The 23,163-nt window shown below is 42.8% G+C and overlaps 1 protein-coding gene across 4 annotated transcripts in view; it reads left to right on the top strand.

Annotated features, from left to right (window-relative positions):
• zfhx4 (zinc finger homeobox 4) overlaps window positions 1-23,163 on the top strand; it is a 174,794-nt gene that overhangs the window by 116,125 nt on the left and 35,506 nt on the right. For all 4 annotated transcript variants that reach the window (XM_067578654.1, XM_067578655.1, XM_067578653.1 and 1 more), the window contains exons 3-6: window positions 24-236; window positions 652-946; window positions 2,735-3,276; window positions 19,435-19,669. In XM_067578654.1, coding sequence (XP_067434755.1) covers window positions 24-236; window positions 652-946; window positions 2,735-3,276; window positions 19,435-19,669 — 1,285 coding nt within the window. The remainder of the gene's footprint in view (window positions 1-23; window positions 237-651; window positions 947-2,734; window positions 3,277-19,434; window positions 19,670-23,163) is intronic.

Raw genomic sequence — 23,163 nt, 5'->3', positions numbered from 1 at the left:
CTATATTAAACCTTGCCTTGTAGGTATGCAACTACTCAACCACCACCAAAGGCAACCTTAGCATCCATATGCAGTCAGACAAGCATCTGAACAACGTACAAACACTCCAGAACGGTGGCACTGAGGCACAATACAACCACAACCATGCCAACCCTGTGCCCAGTGCCAGCCTTGGTGCAGGCTGCGGTGCACCTTCGCCATCCAAGCCCAAACAGAAGCCCACTTGGCGCTGTGAGGTAATGAAACAAACAGAGAATCATTGTAGTGCTGCGGTAGCAACATACCAATTTGTCTACACAATGAGTCAGTTATTTCCCTCTGCGTCACTGTGTCTATTATTTTTCTTGGCCACATCATCTGACCTCTGGTCATTATAAAACTGAATTTCTCATACATTCTACCATTATCTCCAAGTATTGTAGAAACCAAAAGAAATATAACACTACACCATTATGCTTGCATCATCTGTTAGTCTGTTAATGAATTATTAAGATTTTCTTCTTGTTGTCAATGCCCATATTGAACATTATATAAACATAAATGAAAAGTTTGTTTCGATAAAAATTGATTAGAAAAATGAATTACAATTTAATTTGAAGTGTACAATAATGCTTTGACGATGATGTTAAACATTTGTCTTACTTCCAACAGGTGTGTGACTATGAGACCAATGTGGCTCGAAACTTGAGAATCCATATGACCAGTGAGAAACACATGCACAACATGATGCTGCTGCAGCAGAACATGAAGCAGATCCAACACAGCCTCCATCTGGGCCTGGCCCCTGCCGAGGCAGAGCTTTACCAGTACTACCTAGCTCAAAACATGGGCCTGGCAGGTGTAAAACTGGAGAACCCAGCCAGCAGCAGTGGCCCAGACGCCCAGATGATGATTAACCCGTTCCAGCTAGATCCTGCAACTGCAGCTGCTCTTGGATCTGGTCTAGGTGAGTGATACTGGAATTCAAATGAGACACAGGGGAAAAAAAGGGCTGATAAGTCTTGTCAATGAAAATGCAAAAAAAGGCACATTTCTGCTGAGGGCGTGACAAAGTGTCAAGTATTTCCTTTTTTAATATTTTTGCCACAAGCTTGTTATTCAGTTTTCTTCTGCTCATCTTTCACTTGGTCAGTTTTATCTGTTTTATCTCATATATCTGATGCCATCGGGGTATTGTTTTTATCTCAGTGCCTTCTTTTGTTGTTTTCCATTTTTCTCCCTGCCCTCTCACCTTCTCTTTTTCTGCGCCCATCCTTTTTACCGTACCCCCCTTAGCTCACCCTCTTCTCTTTCTCTTTCCCTCTTATCTCTGCTCTCATATTGTCCCTCTGTCATTGTCTCCTTTCTTTGACCCCTCTCACTGATTAAAAAATGATTATGAGACGCCACATGAGAATTATTCTTAATCTTTCATTTGTAATTTTCTTAAGTCAGCTTAATCCCCCCCCCCACACACACACACACCGTACACACCACCCCACCTTCCCACACCCTGGAGAGAACACACACGCACACATGCACACACACACATACACACACAAGCATACACTCACACACAGCAGGAAGCGGATTCCCTTAGGAGTGAGAGAGATTTAACAATGACCCTGCAGTGCTGCACACCCACTCCCTCCTCTAGTGTGGAGGTCACAGCCCAGCCAGCAGATGTACTCTCAGTGAATTACACTGATAACACACAGCTCCCTATAGTGAGCGCCGCTATACATAGGTTTAGATGGTGTGAGCGGAATATTTATATTCAAATACTCACATATACACACACAAATGCACGCATGTAGGAATAATGAATATACATGTATATTCTAAATTTCTACTTAAATTTGCATTCCGCATTTGGATAAGAGTCTTACTTTTTAAGCCAGCCCTCACATACACACACCCACACACAAACACACATTTAGTCACCCACTAATTGGGGTAATTGTACTTAAACTTTAAAAAAAAAAAAAGATTCAGATGATGTGTAATAGTGAAATCCTCTGTGCTCCATACAACATGTTGAGATATTATCTGAAAGAGAGACATGATGAGCTTTGATAACATGTATAGAGAGGCAATGAAGGGATCAAACGAAAGATTTAATTACATCTGTATGAATGGCAGATCTGTTTTTTGTTCTAGGGTGGGTGGGCAGAAGAAAGAGAAAACGTGCGTAATGCATTATCAGCTTTTCAAATCGGTGGGTGGATGTGAGAAAAGCCTGGAGCCCTACAACCGTTGTCCCACCATTGCTGAGAGCAGTAATTAAAACTACCTGATGAGCGAGTTAGCAAGTTGAAAAGGATGATTGTAATTGATCCTGATTCAATCCTATTAGGGTTTTTTATAGACAAGACTTTGTAAGGATCCCTAGTCCTCTGTGAGGCTTTATTTTATCAAATCCTTTTGTGTGAGAGAGGCCTGCATAGAGGACTCACTTCTCCCTCCACACTTAATTTCATTTAATAAAAAGAGCCTTTTCTCTTTCTCTCAATCCTTTATCCCTCCCTATGCATGGCAGCCTTTCATTTTCACCGGAGCTTTGTCTTTCTGTCATACCTCTTTGTTTTTATGTACCATTCTTCCTGCTGTGCATACTGCCTACCTTCGATCTGACATGTTATCCCGCTATGCCTCCATATATGTAATCCCTCTTGAGGACCTACATTTTAAATACCTCTCTGTCTCTCTTCCTCTTTCACTCACTAACCTGCGTTTTCATTCATTTTCTCCATAGTGAATAGCGACCTATCAGCGGAGTTGCGTCTTGCCAGTGGTCAACTGATGGCAGATGACCTATCACTGGTGTCCTCAGGTGGAATGGGGGGCATGTCCTCATCAGACCCCTCCCTCTCCTCCATGTCACCACCTATCAGTGACCCCTCGCTGCGCCTCTACCAGTGCGCTGTGTGCAACTGCTACTCCACAGACAGCCTGGAGGCTCTCAATGCCCACGTCAACGCAGAGCGCTCTTTGCCCGAGGAGGAGTGGCGCTGTGTGGTGGGCGACGTCTACCAGTGCAAGCTCTGCAGCTACAACACGCAGCTTAAGGCCAACTTTCAGCTGCACTGCAAGACAGACAAGCACATGCAGAAGCACCAGCTGGTGGCCCACATCAAGGAGGGAGGCAAGGCCAACCAGTGGAGATTAAAGTGTGTGGCCATTGGCAACCCTGTGCACCTCAAGTGCAACGCCTGTGACTACTACAGCAACAGCGTGGATAAACTGAGGCTACATGCCACCAACCAGAGGCATGAGGCTGCCATCCGCCTCTACAAGGTAAAAATGCTGCTTTCTTTTGTTGTGAGTGTCCTGCAGGAACATCAGTTATCTAATCTCCTTTCTCCCAGCTGAGAAAAAATATCAACATTAAAAAAATATTGCCTACTTATATGTCATGAAGAAAATGCTTGTCCATGTATAATTAGACAAGTAAAAAAAATCTCAAATAGAGGATTTGTTGTTTTTGCAGAACATTGACGTTATAGTGTATACATACAGCTATGATAGCATTCTTACTGTTATACAACTGAGGGGAACACCACTCAGTTCAAGTTCAGATTCAGAAGAGGCATATGTGTTTTTATTTATAAAGAGTTTGCCCCATCCTCTTAACTGCAACCATCACATGGATATAAAGTTCCCATGAGAATGGAATGACAAAGATGGAAAAGGTCACCGTGTGAGTACGCAGGATGATTTCCATCAGATATGGCTACATTTCCTGCTTGTGACCAGCTGGCACTACTGTTTCTGTTAATTATACACAAGTCACGTACTATCTGCGAGTTTCAAATGTTTCGAATTTTTGATTATCTTCAGCTGTCTTTTCAGTTCATCCTTCCAGCTGTAAATAATTCTGGAATAATTCAAGAATTTGTTTTTATGATAAGGGTGTAGAGCTGGATTAAGAACTTAGTTTTGCACTCAACAGTGTCAGAACAATAGTGTCTCACATACAGTGCAAAAACACTAAAGAAAGTGAACCACACTCTTAACGTGTTATATTTGATACCTACAGTAAGTGGTGCACAAATACACACATTAAGAACTTAAAAACTAAAATGATACTACTTAAATGTAATTGCTGTGATTAAGGAGAGAATTAAGATTTTTAAAAGTTATTAGCCTAATTGGGGTTATTTGGATTTTTTAACAATTGTAAACATAAGTCACATTTTTTAATAAATATGTACATATATGTAATTATTTTTTATATAATAAATTTAAGTAACACACTGTCACACATTACCATTCATGTACACACACACACACACACACACACACCCTTTTCTTCAGGCTGCAGCATGAACCCTTTTTGTTTAGGAAAAATAGATGGTCATGACTTTTCATAAGTTTACCACACTAGTTTCTCATTAGAGCAGTGAGTTAACACACAAGTCACTTACTTAACTAATTAAACCATTCACACTCTGAGCAATAAATGGTTTCTGCAGGTTCTGAAAACTCAACAAAGCCAATATTTGGCATCTTTCTCCTCTTCAGTAGATTTAAGGTGATTTAGTTTATCAGATGTCTCCTTCAGCTTAATGGGATGCTGTTACATTTCTGAGGCCCTGACCTACAGGACAGGATCAAGTGCATTACATTAATGAGGATTTCTTTACTACTGTACGCAACATTTGGCAGTGGGAAGTGTTTGTGTGTATGTGTGTCTGTGTTGTGCCTCAAATGTAGAGACAACAGTAGTAAGAGGATATAAAAATGTCAGTTGATGTTGCTCAGGGTTTTTTTTTTGTAATTTGAAAAAGAATATATTACTACAATTTTAACTCTATACTGATTTACCCACTTTTGTTTGAAATAAGAGCTTGTCATAATTATTAATGCTTATTCAGAAGGTGGGTTTTTATATTTTTAAATAACTAGAATTTCAGAGGTATTTGACAAAAAGTTGATACAGAAGAGACAGAGTGATTAAGATTTGAAACTGCAACAGACCCATCAGACTTTTGTTACTCCTTTGTATAATTGTTTGTGAACATGGTGCCTGCATTGCACATTAACCTCTTAGGAATTGCATTTATTCAGAAAGCTGTGACTGATTCTTACTTACAGTTCCAAGGCTTGAGTGGATTAAGCTCATTGGCATTCTTAGGGTTATTTAAAACAGTTGTAGTTGACTTAAACAGGATGTACATATTGACACAGGATTGGCTGACAGTCCACTAAAGGCTGAACTTGGCATGGGATGAGTTGGAGATGTCTGTCCTCAGGGATCTTTCACTAATTGCATTAAAATATTGTAAATTTATAAAATTCTTAAGAAAAGCACTCCCTACTCATTGGCCTACATTAGCTGAGGTTCTAACCCACAGGATCAGCTTGATTAGTTCTCACTAATCAGGATCTCCTTACAGTCAGTGGAAGACTTTAGCATTAGTGTGTGTGTTTGTGCATGCATGTGTGAATGCATTTTCGAGTGTTGAGCCACTTTTGGCTGCTGTTTCAGTTTATTTAATATGAGGCAATAGCCAGATAGGTTACCTAGGCTACACTGAACATTGGCAGCCATTTAATCATGCAAAGAAAGCTATTTATACCAGTTGTGATTAAATGTACAAACCCAAGAAGCACAATCAACAGTACAGAAATGCAACAAAGAGGCTTGTCTGAAAATATTTCTAGTTTAGTTCTTATTTTGCTTTCCAAGTTCAGTAAAGCAAGGGAGTGTCCTTTTTGGGCACACACAAATACCAGTTTAGCCGAGGCAAATGAGGGTCATGCCAATGCCCCCTCTGTGCACCCATACACCCCTGTACCTCATCTACCCACCCACCTACCCCACAGGCCTCAACAAATCTGTTCCACAGATGACGCTTTTAATGCCTCTGGCAGAAATCCCACTATTTTACCCTTGGACATGTGGTAGTAAAGCAGAGAGAGGGGGAGAGAAAGCGTAGAGCAGCAGAGCAAGAGCAGAGGGAAAAAAATCATTTCTTTATTTGACCAGAAAAACACCTCTCCTTTTATGTATTGGCAGAGGTGAAAAGCACATGGGGATGGAGGTAGCTTGGCCGGGCGCATAAAAGATCCGAGTGTTGACGACTTTACCATCTGGTTTTTTGGAAACACAGAATATCTTTATGGCATGGGAAACCATTTGAAGATACAAACAAAAAGCATATTCAGGAGATTTTATGGCTGCTTTGTAGCAGCAATGGAGTACTTCTAATGGGAATTGAGAATTTGAAAGTTTTTTTTCCAGACTTTGAAACAGCAAAAGGGAAATGACATTAGCAGCACATGGACATCAAGTGATCTGGTGTCCAGGGCACAGCAGGTGGCGCAGGAAGTCATAGGCCTTATATGGAAAAAGCGGAGGTCTACGCCTCACTGCTCATTGGAGCAGAGAGAGTTTGCTTTCAATGAGAATACTACTGCACAAGGTGTTTTTTTAAATCTGAAGTTTTTTTTCCATGTAATCTCTTGTTATACCGAATTAAGTTTGAAATGAAAACTTCACTTTAGTATTATCACAGCTGTCAAGTGCAAATCTCTATCCCCTAGAAACACTGTAAATGACAAAATGGAAGATGTTTTAACGTAGCGTTTTTATGCTAGCAGCCTGTGAGGTAAGCTCTGCATTAAATGGTGTCGTAGCATAGCATGTCCATAGCTGGCCGGCCTCATGTTTAGCTTAGCATCAAATATGATGATGTATGGCTTCGTTATGATTTTTAATAACAAACACTGGCCTTAATACACATGGAGACAGGAGTAAATCTGTCAGTGCCATTCACAAGTGCTGCAGGGCTAAGTAGGGGGTTTAGTTTGTAGTGAGCATGTGTGTTTGTGTGTGTGTGTCCCCACAGAGCTTTGAGGTTGAGATCTGGGCTGTGCTTGCCCCTGGGTCATTAGGAGTTGAGAATGTTCATGGTCAATGTGGCATGGTCAAGGACCACACACACACACACACACATGTACACACACTCTCTCTGTCTCATAGGCCATGGCACCTGTTTCTCAGATGGCTGTCCGAATAAATCTTAAACTGTCCTCAGCCACCACTACCCCGCCCCTGTCTGTCTGTCCAGCTTTCCATCATAATTCATGCGGAAATGGACGTCCGGGGTCCACTGCACATTTCCATATCTCTGTTTTTCTTTTCATTATTTTTTCCCCTTTCTTCCTTTCCTTCATGCACTCCTTTGAACTCGGAATGTCAGGCTCATAAAATGCTCAAATTTTTATGATAGATATGGAGGGAAAGAGGGAGGCAAGAGGACATTTAGATTGAGCGCTTTGTCGGTGGGACGTACAGAGAATAAGGACAGGGATAGAGAGTGTCTCTTTCTGCCTTGTCTATCTCGCTCCCTCTCTCTTTCCCTCACTCTTTGTTTTGTCTCTGACTCTCTTTCTCTCATTTTCTCTCTCTCTCTCTTTCTATCTCTCCCCTGGGGAGCAGCAGATAGGCCATCTCATTACCCATGATCCTCTTGGCAACACCATGGCCGGGAAACGAGGGGTGGGCGGAATTAAATGAGGGGGTGGTGGGTTGAGGGAGGGATGGAAGGAAAAGGAGAAGAGGAGGAAAGTAGACTGGATTTGTGGATGCATCAAAAGAAGAGTCTCCCCCTTTTTTTTTTTTTACATTCTTCCATCAGCCAAGGGACATTTTTTTTTCTTTCAATCTTCCAACTCTGTCCCCCTCCCTCACATTTTATCCTCCTCCATCTCTCTCAGATGGAGATGGCTATGCTTATGCATCTGTGATATTAAGTCTACCACTGTGCCTTGGCTATTAGCAAGGGTCAACCCTGCCCACTCTCATTTGAAAATCAAATGGCCCTATATATATGCAGCCTAAATTATTGGACTGTCATTTGGAATTGTGTGATGGGGAAATGGACAGGAGATTGACTCCCATAGATTTGCATAAAAAGCCATTGTGCTGGTCCCCGGAATAGAAAAGAGACTAGATCTATTTCAAATGCATGGCACCATTTATAACACACACACACTCCCATAAATGCATATGTGCAAACAGAGGTATGGCATTACATACATTCAGATAGAGACACACTTACATGTACAGTAACTGCATACAGACTCGCGCACAATTGTAGTCTCCGTTATCAAGTTACCATTTTCCACTTGAGCCCATGTCCGCTTGTTCCAGACACAGGCTCTTGATCACTGCGTCCTTGTCTCACACTCACAGACAGACTTAAAGAGTTGCTATTCTCTTCAAAAAGGAATGTTCACAGACACTTCACACTAGATGCTACTTGACTGCAAAATATAGATTTTCATGTTCTGTCATGGAGACGGATGATGTAGCCCGCCGCCAAGAGTTCAGTGCTGTAAACCTGAGCAGACGAATGAATTCACTACAGTGTTTTTGCCAGAAAGGTTGTCTCTCTTATTTCTGTCTGTTTCTTCATTTTTCACTTCTACAAGTTGATCTTTTTCTCAGTCTCTCTCTCTCTCTCTCTCTCTTTCTCTCTCGCTGTATCTCTTTCTCTGTCTCTCGACGAGGCAAAGAGACGCCGGTTAGTAGATTATTCAAATCGTCTCCTCTTTCACCTGCGTGGAGATTACAATGGAAATCTTTCAGAGGTCCGGGGGTGGTGAAGTGGAGGACGGAGGGTGGTGGCTAATTAAAGCATAAAAGCAGGTGTGTGCATGTGTGTGTGTGTGTGTTTGTATGTGTACGCTGTTGCTTTGTGTGTTTGACAGAGTGGTTTGAATGGGCGGACTTCCCCACCCTCCCCCCTCCTCCTAATAATCCTCATAGATATTAATAAGAGTTTCGCCCATTCTCCTTCCAACGCCTTAACCAGATGGTCGGCACAGCATTAGTGTGCGTGTGTGTTTGTGTGTGTGTGCAATGTCCAGCTTTGGCCCAACTCCTGATTGACACTCATATGTACTCTTTAATTACCCTAGCCAGCTCACCCTCCCCTCCTCTCTACTTCCTGACTTGCCGGTGAAGTAGTTAAAAGTGGCTCAGACCTGCAGACTGTATGATAGTAGTTTTCTTCCTTTAGCAAGGTGTGTTTTTCTGTGTGTAAGACAAAGAAAAAAGACAGGGCTGTTTTTCTCATATTAATAGCCAGATGTGATCCTCTTCATAATCATCCCCATCCCTCTATGGGCTGTGGGTCATTTGGGCCGGGCCTGGGCCGAGTCATTTGTCCATGTGCAGGAGACTGTGAAGTAGATCGGGGCTGACAGGTATGGGAACGATAGCAAGAAGGCGGGGTACGGAGTGTGTGCAGGAGGGGGTCAGTGTCTTCCAGACCACCAGAAGGAAGGGAACATCGCTGGGATGTGGGAACAAAGGGGCTAGCAGGAGTTTGTCTTTTTTTTTTTTTTTTTGTCTTTTCCCCCCTGGCTCATCTGAACCCTCCCTCCCTCGTTATATTCCCACCACCCACCCTCCTCGACTCCTCCCTTTTGCTTCTTTTCTCTCGGGTCTTGATCATGCTGTTGATGGACAAAGATAACAAGAATGTTTTTAAAAAAACAAAAATGTAATAATCAAAGAGGGTGCATGATCTGAAATATGATCTCTCGGGGCACATTGCCTTCACTTTTGATGCCTTGATCTGATCAGAGCTGCTTCAAACAGATCACATGGCAGAGACATCAGATAAATATTTTTGTGTAAGTTCATTAGCTTTAGTTTTGAGATCACCTGACATTAAAATGTGTGCCTAATTTGTATGAAAGTTGTCATAAAAATCTTAGTCTCTTTGTACTCTAAATGTCAATTAGGGACAGTGTTATAAGTAGGTGCTATATTCTTGAAATAGCTGAAATGTTACATCAGCTTTGGTATTTAGATAGCACAATCACGCTTCCCCCCTCTCATGAAGCTATCAGGATATTAATATGGACAAAGTTGGACTGAAATACTCCTCAACGCCCTACCAAATCAATAATCAATCGATTGGAGGTAATTGTGCCTCCCTTGGAACGGTCCCAAGTCTCTTCCTCTCTCTCTCTTGCTTTCTGTCTTTCTCTCTCTCACACTCTCTGTCATTATCAGCATGTGGCCCAGTATTCGGCATTTCAGCATTCCAGCTGTAATTGATTTTAACCATTAGGTGCTCAGTGAATAGATAAGTAGTGGGAGATATTCGATTATACGGTGAAAGAGAGAGACAGGGATGAAAAGAGAGAGAGAGAAAGAGGGAGGGAGAAGGATTGAGGGATGTTGTTGGAGAGCTGGAGAAAGAGGAACTGACCTGTCCTGCTGTCTATCCGTCTCTACCACTGGCCTTCTTTCCTTGCAGCAGCACAATACTGCTGACCTCCTGTGAGTTCAAGCAGCTTAGTTTCTGCGAGGTAATCCCTAATGCTTTGAAATAGACCTGATAGAAAGCCCACTTACTTGTTCAGGATTAATATGGGTTGGGTGGGTGGGTGAGGGGGGGGGTCCTGAGTTTTCAGCACATTTAGTTAAATTAACCCATTGGAATTATCATATCCAAGTCTAATTGTGGACTTGTGCAGGGATGAGGAGTGGTCTGGTTTTAAAAGCATGTTGCACTTAAACAGCAGACAGATGGGAGATTCACATTTAACATCCTTGTATAATATCAGCCGCCATGCATTAATACGCCGCCCTACTCTATTGTTTATGTTTAGATTTACTTTGCTGGTGGCCGGTGCCCTATTATTCCTTTCAGTGGTTGCCCATCCCCTACAGAGGCCATTTTGAATCTGAGTGCAGCTGAGGGTGGTATTGCTTTCCCACTGTTTTCTGAAGATATAAGTCTGATTTTTTTCACTCTGTCCTTTCTCCTCTTTTCCTCATTCTGGCAGGAGTGTAGGTTAGAACTAGGGGTAGGGGCGGATGGGGGGCGGTAGTGGGGGAACAAAGGCAAACATTTGAGTAATCTTCAAAGAGCCCATTGGTATGTTGAGTGGACGCTGGTATGCGGACTGCGGCTGAGGCTTTTTCAGGGGAAAACAATATCCTTCCTTTAGACGGCTGGGGCCTGGGCAAACACTACCAGCCAGGCGACTCTGCCCAGTGCTGCCACTGCTATCAGCTTACCCCCCCCCCACCCCACCCCCTCATGCAGAAAATGGTAGGGTCCTCTATGTTGCCGGAACAGCATGGAGCTCATCATTATGGGTTTATGGGGGTAGACAGAACATCCCAGGATGTCATATGTGTTGCTGGCTGAGTTTATGTGACGTGTCAGAAACTGTTACAGAAATTGTTATCTATGTATGTGTGCTTGGAGACACACGGCCCCTGTTTCAGTGTTTGCGTTTTGATACAGAGGGGTAAAGCAGACAAAAAGAGAGAGCTGCAGACTTAAACCGAACGCCCTCTGTAAAGAAAGTAGGGAGGGATCAAGTGTGCCATCTTGTAGGTCAACTGCAAGGCATTTGATTTCCTGTGGCAATATGCAAAACAGCGCCACTGAAGAGGTGCTTTCATTGTGCTCTCCCTGGCAGAGGTACCACTCCAACATGTGCTCACACACACACTTATACACACCCTGTACACACAACAAGCTACATTGTCACATTGTTTCCTAGGAATAAGACCTGATTCTTGCCTTCTGTTCTATCAAGTGTGTTGAAATATTACACTAATACACTAATATTTAGTGTTACAAATCAGCAACAAGAATATTACAGTAAAAAGGAGAAGGAACACATGTCCAATCTAACCTTAACTGTCACACTTAAAGTTTGATAATTATAGATTAAACATGTCATGTGTTCAGTGATGCACCATGATGGTGTGTTCATTTGATAACTACAGCTCTTAAAAGAAAGAGGCAGACAGTCTGCCATTTTGTGACAGTTTCAAAATGAACTCCCTTTGTCCAGTAATCACCAGCCATTTTCTCACGAGGATCCACCCCAGGGATAATTTCTCCCATTTCTCTGTCATTAGCAGGGCCTGGTATTAGGCTTGTGTTTTGTTCCCTGTACCTTTTGTTTTGTGCTAAGTGAAACCATGCGACAGGGTAGGGGCTAACTGGAAAACAATACTCCCCTTCACAGGCTCAGGAATGTGTAATTAGTGATTTGAACCCGACTACGCTCGTCTAGATTCTTCCCTATCATTCTCTCTCTCTTTCCATCTCTTGTTCTTTTGTTCTCTCTGTCATAGTTTCTCAGTCTCTTAGCCTCTCAATCTATCGGTTAGTTTCTCTCACTGTATGTCTCTGTCATTCCTTTTGTCTAACTCTCTCTAATAAACATTTTTAAGCAAGTCTCCATTACGAACAGAGCGAAGAAAACCAAACTTGGCAAAAATCACTGCTCCTCTCGGCACCAAAATTATTTTCCCTTCTCTTCCCTTTCAGTTTTAGTTAAATATAACAACATCAATGTTGTACAAACCTCTTTGATGGTACCAGCCAATGAGCTGTAGCCCCAGATTTTCAACGCCTTTATTTTTGTTTTTCTCAACGTTTTTCATAGATTCTGTCAATTAGGTCTGCCTTGATTTCCCAAAAGCATCTTTGCATGTTGTGAAAAATGGAAAATGATGAACCCTACCCAAAAGCATGTTAGTATTTCAGCAATATCCCTCCCCTTTGCACAGCATTGGAAAAAGATAATCCCACAAGCATGTTAGCACTTCAGTGATCTTGTGCTCAGCATTTTATGATCTCTGTCCCATTGTGAGACGATGGAAAAGATAATCTCAGAAGCAAGATGGTTTAGGGAAATGGGGAGGTCTGGTCAGTCTCACCTGGCGGCGATGGAGACAAGCGGGGGCTTTTAGACCCTAATGGGCTAAGGTCAGGATGGCTAATAGGGAGTAAGTGGCTGAGCCATGCTGTCTAAATCTAATGCTAATGTAAATACGGATCCATTTTCATGGGGGGGGTGGAGGTGAGCTGGCTTTCAAGACACCTAACACACATACACACATGTGCCGATGAGTAAGTAAGATTTGTTCTGGTGTCTCTGTCTCCTAGAATCTGTTTTTCCCAACTGCTGGGTCAGTACAATGTAAAATACTGTGTGGCTATGCTTCATTGACTGAGACCAGAAGAAATGGATCATGTTGTAAATCCTTAGCAGAGTTGTTTTTTCCTTCTTTCTTTGAGCTGGTATGCATAACTTGTGTGTGTGGGTCTGGGCAAAAGAGAGAGTAAGGGCGTTTTCACACGTATCTTGTTTAGTTCGGTTGAATCGAACGCTGGAGCGTTTATCCCCTTGGTGCGGTTCTTTGGGCAGGTGTGAACAGAGTAATCGCACTCAGGTGCAGACCAAAACAACTGGACCAAGACCTTGTTGAAGAGGTGGTCTCAGTCCAGGTTACAAACGAACTCTGGTACGGTTCGTTTGTGGTATGAACGTGATCGGACATAGATCTAACCCAACTGCAAGAGACAATTTGCGCGTTTTTTGGATTAAACCAGGTCCCGTAGCCAGCTGCGCTGTGCATTAAGCTCCTTTCTCGTCTTCAGCCGAGTGAAGGCAGCATGTCTTCTTTGCGTAACGTGAAGCAACACATTGTCCTCTAAATGTTGCCTTGAAGTGCGTTCAAATATGCCATTCTACTCACATATTTTGGCTTGGTATATGGCCCAAACAATGACCGCAATTATGATGGAATGCCAATTCTGCCGATAGTCCATTGTGGATAACTATCCCGGAAGAAAAACAAACTCTCCTTTTTTTGCCCACCAACCCCACGAGATTTCTGGCCAATGAACGAAGTTACAGCTCCCACATGGCTTTTGTTGATTCATTTTGGTTTGCTTGAAATTTTGCCGTGTGAAATAAAACCGAACAAAAGGGAAAATGCAACAAAGTCGCAAATCATCCACTGATTCGGACCAAAGCAAATGGACTATAGGTCTGAAGCCCTAAGAACAAGAGATAGAGAGACAGAAGTGATTTTTCCAAGAGAGGGGCCAGAGGTCAGGAAGCTGTGAACTTCAGATTGACCTTTGTCCCATACGTCAGACACACTTACATCACTCCTACAAGTGTATGTGTGAGTGAATGTGTTTGTGGTTGAATGTGTGGGAGTCAGAAAAATGGAAGGCGAGACTATTAACTGGACTTTAGAGTTACATTTTTTTCCAAGCGCTCACTAAGCTCTATCGCTGTTGCTTCCTCATTTTTTTCTGCTGACAAATAGCAAAGAGGAGTAAAGAAGAAATGGAGTGAAAAAAAGAGGGAAAAACAAGACAAAGACAGACAGAGACAGTATAGAAAAGGAGACGAGCGTCAGAAAGCTAGTATGAAAGACTCATTGTGATAATTCATTTATTTGGCTTGGCGGCCATTATGCAATGGATGCTTATTATTATTGGGTGACCTAAGCTAAGCTCGCCCACAGGCCCTGCACCTCATGGACAGACCCCAGAGCTGTGATCACATGTGACCGCCAGCAGGCAGAACTGAGAGAAACAGGAGAAGCAATTTAGCTCTAGGAAATATTTTTCTTAGTTTATGAAAGTCTTGGTAGTAAAGAAAAGAAAGAAGACCAGCAGGAAAGAAAAGAAGGTCGGGTGAGTTGGGGGGATTTTTTCTGGGATTGTTTTGTGTCTCCAGCATCTTTAGATGACACACTGTCGCCTTGTAGGAGTGAGAGAACGAGAGAGAGAGAGAGAAGCAGGAGATGTGAATTGTGTGTGTATATTTGTGCATATGCAATGTGCACTCAGTAGTTTTTGTATGTGCCTTCTATTTGCATATTTGTTTTCGTGCGTTTGCAACCCTGAATTTGTCTCTCCATACACTATATTTGCTGCTCTCTTTATCTGTGGAAGCGAAGTGGCACGTACCTGGGCCCTCAGCATCTCTTTTCAGCAGTGCAGTCTGCCAGCGGATCCATTGGCAGTGATCTTGCGTTACATCTATGTCTTGGGGGCTGAGCGGCGGTTAGCAGTAACATGTGTTAGGGAGGTGGTAGCACTGATGGAATTCTACACTTGGCAGCCTTCCAGGCAGCGCTGGTATGTGTTTAAAATACTTTCAAGGAACAAAACACGCTTTTGTTGTTTGCTGGGCCAAGTGGGGCTGTTTTTGTCTCCGATGGCCGCCGGGGGCCCAGGGGATAGCACCGGAAGCTGGTGACGTTCCAAAAAGAAGGTATACCCAACAACAAGCTCCCTGCTTCCCCTAAAAAAAACAACGATGAAAGGAGATAAAGAGGTTTTCATTTTCCCAATGTGTGGGGCGCACATTTGCATGCATGCACATACTCTCAGCGGACACAGGAAAACGGAATGTATGTACCAATTCTTTATGTATAAAACACGTACACACACGCTCTGACACACACAGTGGTTATTAAGACATAGCTGCAATGGCAGAGGGTTCTTATTTTCAGTATGTGTTCATTAGCTGCCTGGTTCTACACTTAATGACAGGAAAGAGTCATGTTTTGTACTGAAATACCCTAATTTGTCATTTGGTTTATGGAGGAAATAACAACCCCACTGCTTTGCGCTGCTTTCGAAATATTTTTATCATTTTACAAGTGTACACACACACACACACACACACACACACACACACACACACAATCGCAGGCAAAGACAGAAAAGAATGCACGATTGAAATTACAGACAGACACAAAAACACACTTGTGAGGCAAAATAAAAAAATGTGCAGTTGAAATTACTGATGCATAAACACACACAAAGCACACACACGCATACACATCAAGAAGAAAAGAACACAAAGCGTTGAAATTATACCTGCACCCACCCCGCACACACACACACACACACACACACACACACACACACACACACACAGTTTCACGTACATGTACATGCAGCAGGAGATAAAAGAAGTTTTGAGGAGATGTCTTTTGCTTTGCCTTATTAAGAATTCAGTTAATGAGGCAGCTTTGTCACCACAGATAGAACAAATGAATATGAGACAGTAGTGCTGCTATCCTCCCCACAAACCCAGGGAGCGAGTGGAGGGGAGGTGTGTGCGCTTGTGTTTATGTGTGTGTGAGAAAGGTGTTTTGTCAACATCTCATTCTGCATAATGAATGCAGTCCTCTGTCATCCTCACCCACATACACAAGGCGCGCACACACACACACACACACAGCAGCAGCAGCAGAAGCAAAACACTACACAAGGGAGCTTCCCTTACCTGTCAAATTGACTCTCCTCCCCTCTCCTCATACAAGTCCCAATGTGTGTGTGTGTGTGTGTGTCATGGACATGGCTGACAATGTTGTGTTTTTGACAGGTAAACAGGAAGTCCCGAGTGTCGTAATTTGCATTCTTTGTGTACGGGGGTGTATGTACGCACCTCCTCCACCATCCAGAGATGTCTGTGTCATGTTTAGGTCCACCCAGGGAGCGCTGCTTAGCTGATTTTGATTGGCCCACTGGGAGCGTTAGCTTATTTGGTTGTTTGCCAAACACTAATCCCCAACAATTAACCACCAGGCACTCTGGAGAGGTGCCATATTGACAGGGATGGGCCTTTTTGCCGTTCAGCAGACACACACACACACACAGACACTCATATGACACAAATGTATATACAGCACATATACATACACTCACACACACAATACAGCTGCTGCATAAATTACATACACATTTCAAGTAGACACACACAGGCGCAAACCCAGGAGCAGGAACAGTGTGTTTGTGTGTTTGAATATGCATTACACAGCCCACGCCTGGCAGGAGTCAAAGTGCTCCTTTAAAAGTTCATAAATCATGGATGTTCTGGCCTGTGATCACCAGACCGCCTGCATTTCAGGCCTGCAGAGTGCCAGAGAGCGACAGACAGCCCTCTAGTTTAGGTCTTAAACAAACCCTCTGGAATGTGCTGATGGGGAGAGAATTAATATTAGGCCTAAACCTATCTGGCAGCCCGGTTCAACCCCAAGTGTATCATCCAGCTACTCCCAACTGAAGCCTCATATCCTAAAAGCAAATAACATGTAAGTTAGGACACTGAAAGATGTCAAGTATTTTAGGCCACTCCTGATTTATATGAAAATTTTAATTTCTAACAAGTACCTTAATGGCCATGCCATTAGGAGCCATTGGAAACTATCAGAGATGATTCCAGCGAAACCCCGCTGATAAGATTCTCAACTATCAGGCCTGTTTTCTCTGAGCTTTTCTTTTGTGGAAGTTGTAATACTGAAGGTTGTCACTGGAGGAAAGAAAGGCCTTGTTTGATTATTAGTTTGTCAAGGACTCCTTTCAGTTTCCATTCAATTCTAAGTAGTCCCCATTTCTAACAGAATGGTCATGAAATAAAAGTATATTGGAGTGGAATCCAGACACGATTGAATTGAAAATGAACAAATACCACACAGTCCTTGTTTTTACGCTGTAGTACTCACAATTGAAGAAAGACAATTAGAAAAGTTTATATTTTAATGGTGAGACGTTGGAGGAAGACATGACATCAAACTTTCTATGTGTGTGTTTGCTTCCGTACACATGTGTGTGGTTTCCACGGTAAGGCTCAGCAGCCCAGTTCTCCTGCGAGGGAGGGAGGGGAGGAAAGAAAAGAAGCAAAGAAAGAGAGAGAGAGAGAGAAGGAGCGAGGGAGGCCTCCTTTCACAGAGAAACAAAGATAGCTGTAATTAATGGCCCTGAGCTCTGGACTAGGGGAGCTTTCTTCTGACAACTCCGACTTAATTAAAACTTAAGACTTCTGAAAGGGCCTCTGACTGCGAGGGGACGTCCCACCGTCTCGTGAGAAAAACCTTGTAAGATTTCCTACAAAAGAAAGAAAGAGGGAGAGACAGAGAGAAAAGATGTGTTAGCGGCTGTAGCTATGTTGCTAATCCCTGTTTGTCAAAGGAGGAAGAGGGAAAAGGGGGGTTAGAACTCACACACCTGCAGCTAATTGTGCCCCCCCCCCACCCCCCACCTCACTCCTCCCACCACCATACACACACACACACACACACTCCTCCCACACATACATTTTTCCAGTCTGTCTTCTTGCTCCATATAACATGATGCAACAAGGCTCAGGAGAAAATATTACCTTGCTAACTTTTCATGAGCTTCAGGAATGAAACATCTTCCTATAGGGGCCATAAGAGACAATGTAGGGTTAGCTTGCACGCACACACACACACCATTAAGTGTATTAATTCATGCACAGAACCCTGCACCTGTTTCTCACCTGGCTGTATGAATAAATCTTAACAAAGCATAAACTAACCTTTGCAAGCCACCTCTATGTCTCTGTCTCTTTGCCTTACTCTCTTTTCCTCTCTGTGTCTTTCTCTCTCTCCCCCTCCCTCCCTCCCTCCACAGAGGATCAGATAATAAAAGCTTGGCCTGGTCTTTTGTTTTTGTGCATTGTTCATTAGCCCGGCAGCAACAACAGAGGCACACTTGATATGCTTGGCTTGACTGGGTGTATGGGAGTAGGGCAAGGTGGGATGGGGGCTGTGCGTGCGTGCGTGTGTGTGTGTGTGTGTGTGTGTTTGTGCTCACGCACACACTGAGGGCAGGGCAAGAGGTAGGGGGTAGCTTTGCATGGCTGCAATGCCATTAAAGAGGCAACTGGAAATTAAGGGCTTGCAACTGACAGCACACGTTGAATGAGAAACCCCCGCAGCTGCCAACAATGAGGAGAGCTGGACAATGTGCGTGTTAAAGACAAAAACAGCATTCTCAACTCAAGCCCTTATTTGACTTTTTGTATGTTTTTAATCTGTATGTCACCTAAAACATATCCAGTTAATTTAAAATGGTGTGCAGCTAAACACGAACACAGCAACTGAAAGCTTTTACTCTGTTAATAACATTCCCTCTATTTAAAATTATCTAACAAAATGATCTTTGTCCACTGGATTTAATCATAGCTCTCAATCTTGCTTTGTTTCTACATTATTATATAGTTTCATTTTTTTAAGTGCCATAGTTGGACAAGGTTTTGCTTGCGCAACAGATTTTTGTAACAGTGACATATTCAGGAACCTTGCTAAGTAGAATAATCTTATGTTGGAGACACTAAATGACACCGTAGTAAAATATAAAATGAAATTGACAGCCTTACTAAAGATTACTTGTGGCGTTTTTGCTTTATTAGACTTAGTTTAGATCATATACTGCAAAGTGTAAGGCACATATACTATATACTGCAAAAAAATAATGGGCCAAGTGACTGAGACATTACCCATTGACTTTCTGTTGGCTTGTTTGAAGCCAGGGAAGTGGGATTTCTGGGCGTTAGATTTTTGGAACCAAACTGGAACCAGAGTAGAATGAAAGGCTTTTTATAGCCTCGAAGCACAAAAGGCTAAGAACATGATTTAGCAGACAAGCCCCACTTGTTTCACTGATATTCACCCAAATATCTTTTGTCATATCACATTATTGAATACATTACCATAAAAGAAATGCTTAGAAGAAATTAAAGTAGCTGTTGCAACTATAACTTCTTGAATTGAATATAGGATGACTTGTAATGTGAATATAAACTAACAGCTGCACTCTCCTCTCTTCTGTTCCACAGCACTTGCAGAAGCAGGATAGCGCGTACAGCCTGGAGTCGTGTGTCTACTACTGCACACTGTGCGACTACTCCACCAAGGCCCGCCTCAACCTGGTGCAGCATGCCCGCTCGGCTCGCCACCAGCAGAACGAAGGACTGAGGAAACTCCAGCTGCACCAGCAAGGCCTGAGAGGAGACGAGGATGGACTGAGCTTCCACGAGCTGTTCCACGTCAAGGAGTGTCCTGCCAGCCAAGGTCTGTGCTTTTTTTGGCTGGACCGCAACAGCGGAGCCAACCCTATAAATGCGAAAGTCCGTGACTGAGTGACTGACTGACTGACTGACTGACTGAGTGATGAAGTTACACCATTGGTCGGCCGAATACCGCAACTTCCTGTATCCGTTTCAAATTAAAAGCCCTCTAGCGTTTCATACACAGTCCAGCCATATACTAGATTTTGAAGAGTCTTGTTAACCTGCTTTGTCTGGTTGCTTTTGTTGTTGAGAGTTTTTTGTCTTTTTTCCCGTGCAGCACACACACATCCTGACTTTGCATTTCATCTCTTTTTTGCTTGTGTATTTGTTTTCTAAATTACTGATTTTATTTTGCTGCTGAAGTTATGATTTCTGTTTTGATGGTCAGTTTTCTTCAGTGGTAGTCAGATCCATCTTACTTTACTCCTTACACTCCTCCCATCTCTTTTAGTCTTTTTCTTGCACCACTCCCTCTTTATTCTGTCAAATCTTACTGCCTCCCTCCCGCCCTCCCTCCCGCCTTTGGCCTTCATATCCAGATCACGTCTCTCGATACAGACCCGTCCATTCCTCCTAATCTCTCCAAAATGAGCATACTGTTCCTATTAGGCTGCCGCGCTTATATCTGCAACACACACACACACACACACATACACACACGCTGTCCCGTGCGCAGGGACATCCCAGGCAGGCAAGCAGTCAGCTTATGAAATTTCACCTTGGGAGGATCTCATAGTGAAAAGGCCTCTACACACATACGTTACTCACACACACATAGGTTACTCACACACACAGACACACACACACACACACACACACACGTACGCTACGGCTACACAGTCTCTCCCTGGAGTGAGCTTTCATTTCCTTTCTCATGACCAAAGCAATTTGGCTTTCATTTAAGAGTCTCCGTCCTGCCAGCAGCTAATAAGTGTAACAGAACTGTAAAACATTCAGAGAGACAAAAAAAAAAAAAAAAAAGATTAATCGTTTTTCTTTGAGTGGGGGTTGGATGGTTGGTGAGGGGTTGCAGGGTGTAAGGGGAGGGGGCTGCGCTGTAATTTAAACCAGAAGACGGAGAGTCAGGGTCCATTATTTAGTCATCCCTATGTTAATGCTGCCGGGAGAAAATGAGCGCTTAACTTGTTTTTGCTTTGCTTGACCTGAAGGAGCGGGTGGGGTGAGGGGGTGGTGGGGCGGTGGGGGGGTGGGGTAACACGTTTTGAATAGCATTCCAGCATAGCATTAGTCCATACATCCATCTCTGTGTGTACGTGTGTGTGTGTGTGTCAGTGTGTATTTTAACATGAATCTGTGCTCCCCAAAGTGTCCTGTTTATACTGTACATGTACTCCCAAAACAGATGGAGGCCCGGTGCTTAGAAACATATGTGAATCCCAGCGTACACACACGCACACACACACATGAACGGGAGAAGAGCTCCCAATCCTGAAATGGAGACTGTTGCCGGTGTACTTTTGGTTTTAATTACACGTGGATCAAAGTTTCGGTGAGATTTGGGGTGCAGCAGAAAAGCATGCTTAGATAAATCATTACCGTACATTTTAACATTGCTCTCTTTCTCTCTTTTTGTATCTGTCTCTCTCTCCTTTTTTGTCCTGCTTATTCCATCTCCCACTCTCTCCTGCTCCTGTCAGTTTTTTTCATCTAGAACACAAGCCCGGCTTCAAGCCTTTTTTTCCTCTCCTTTTTACATCTCAGACCACTGAGCACAACCAGGTTTTAAACCTGTCAAAAGCAATATTCACCCGCTGCACCTATTTCAAATGTTCCACTCTTAAAACACACCATATTTGTTGCTTGGGCCCTCGTTTTATACCTTGGCTTTGATGCCACATGGTGAATTTCCATGAGGAAGCTAGTGCAAAGCTTAAGCGGACGCTGGCGGCGTCCAAAATGCTAAGCCACTTTTTTGGATGCCCTCCTTTTGCCCACTCTATATAATTTTTAGTGAACAACAGTATTCTTTCACAAGGTACATGGTAAATGTTTCATAGGTATTTCCCTGTGCAGCGTACACATTTGGCAGGTGTAGGCAGAGAGGACAGCACGAGTGTGTCAACCAGAGATCAAACACTGAAAGTCAACGTAATAAATAAAGGTTTTAATCTTGTTCTATAATTATGTAATGAAATAGAACAACTTTTTTCTTATTTGTACATTTTTATGTGTCTTAGCTGAGCCCTTTGCATTTTAGATTACAACGACAAACAATATCATTATATGCTAAGTTATGTTGTATGGAAGAAAAGGTTTATTATAGCTGCTTAAGGCTCCTATGGTGATAGATTATGTGAATGTTTTCACTGATAGAAAAGGCTCTATAGTAGGCAACATTTCCAGCCAGAATTTAGTTTAAGGATCCTGTATTTATGTGTACGTGCATGTGTATGCGTACTGTTAGTTTTCTGGGGCTACAACTCCTGACTCGAGCACTTTCTGTTCATTAGAGACTGGTATGAAAAAGATTAATTTAAGTGCTGACCGGTATCTTTCTCTTAAAGCCTGGGACCTGGCACTGAGCCAGATAATTATAGGCCCATTTGGGAATAAGAGTTCTAATGCTCTGGACTTTATGTACATGTTAATAGCTTTCATTAAACAATTTTGATGCTGATTTTATGGCCTAATTAAGGATACAGTACTGCAGAGACACACCGCAAGGGTATAGGTGTTTTGAACAAAGACAGGGGTGTATAAGCAACACTTCTGCTGGACTGCATTGTGTGCATGTCAATACATCTGTTTGCTGTTGCATGTGTGCATCTGTGTGTTTGAGACCCTTTCACTCTTTGTTATCCTTTTGAGTCTGTAGTTCCCCAAACTTGGGCCCAGTCGTCTCATCATTTACACTAGGTAAACACCATTGTGAAGTGAGAGTAAAGTGCGTCCGATTGTGCGTGCTTATTCATTTGTGCATGTGTGGACACTAACTGTCACTGACTTTACAGTGAAAACTTCTTACCATGATCTTTCAGCAGTGTCCTTCAAAGACAAAAAGCCCAGTGTGCCCACATTGCTGAGATAAATTGTCCCTCTCTGTGCACAATTAGAAGTGTTAAAGAAAATTGAGTTTATAAAAAATGCCAGTTTGCATCAGAAGAGCAAGCATAAATGAATTGCCTCTCAACATGGAGGACTTGGAGACCATTTTGCTTTGAGGGTCGTCCAAAAGTTGTTAGAGAAATTAGATTTTTTTTTGTGCCCTTCTCCGCTCTATAATGAAGTTATGCCCTGAATAGAGCTGTTTCGTAAAATTCAAGCAGAAAAAGAAAAATATGACAGATTGCGAGTCATGGGTATTCCATCATAGATTTTATAATTTGAACAATTTGTTTAGCTGGATTTTTGGAGACATTAACAGTCTCTGAAGTTTAGTTGTTACAGTGATTTTTCTCCCTCTTGCTGTTTCTCTGTTGCCGCCTCTGTCTCCACCATTTGACCACTTGTTTAGCCAGAAAGAACAGTGTGAGG

The sequence above is a fragment of the Thunnus thynnus genome, chromosome 21, assembly GCF_963924715.1.
Source record: "Thunnus thynnus chromosome 21, fThuThy2.1, whole genome shotgun sequence".
Lineage (NCBI taxonomy): Eukaryota > Metazoa > Chordata > Actinopteri > Scombriformes > Scombridae > Thunnus > Thunnus thynnus.
The sequence above is the reverse complement of the archived record's forward strand: the minus strand, read 5'-3'. Positions and strand labels throughout refer to the sequence as shown.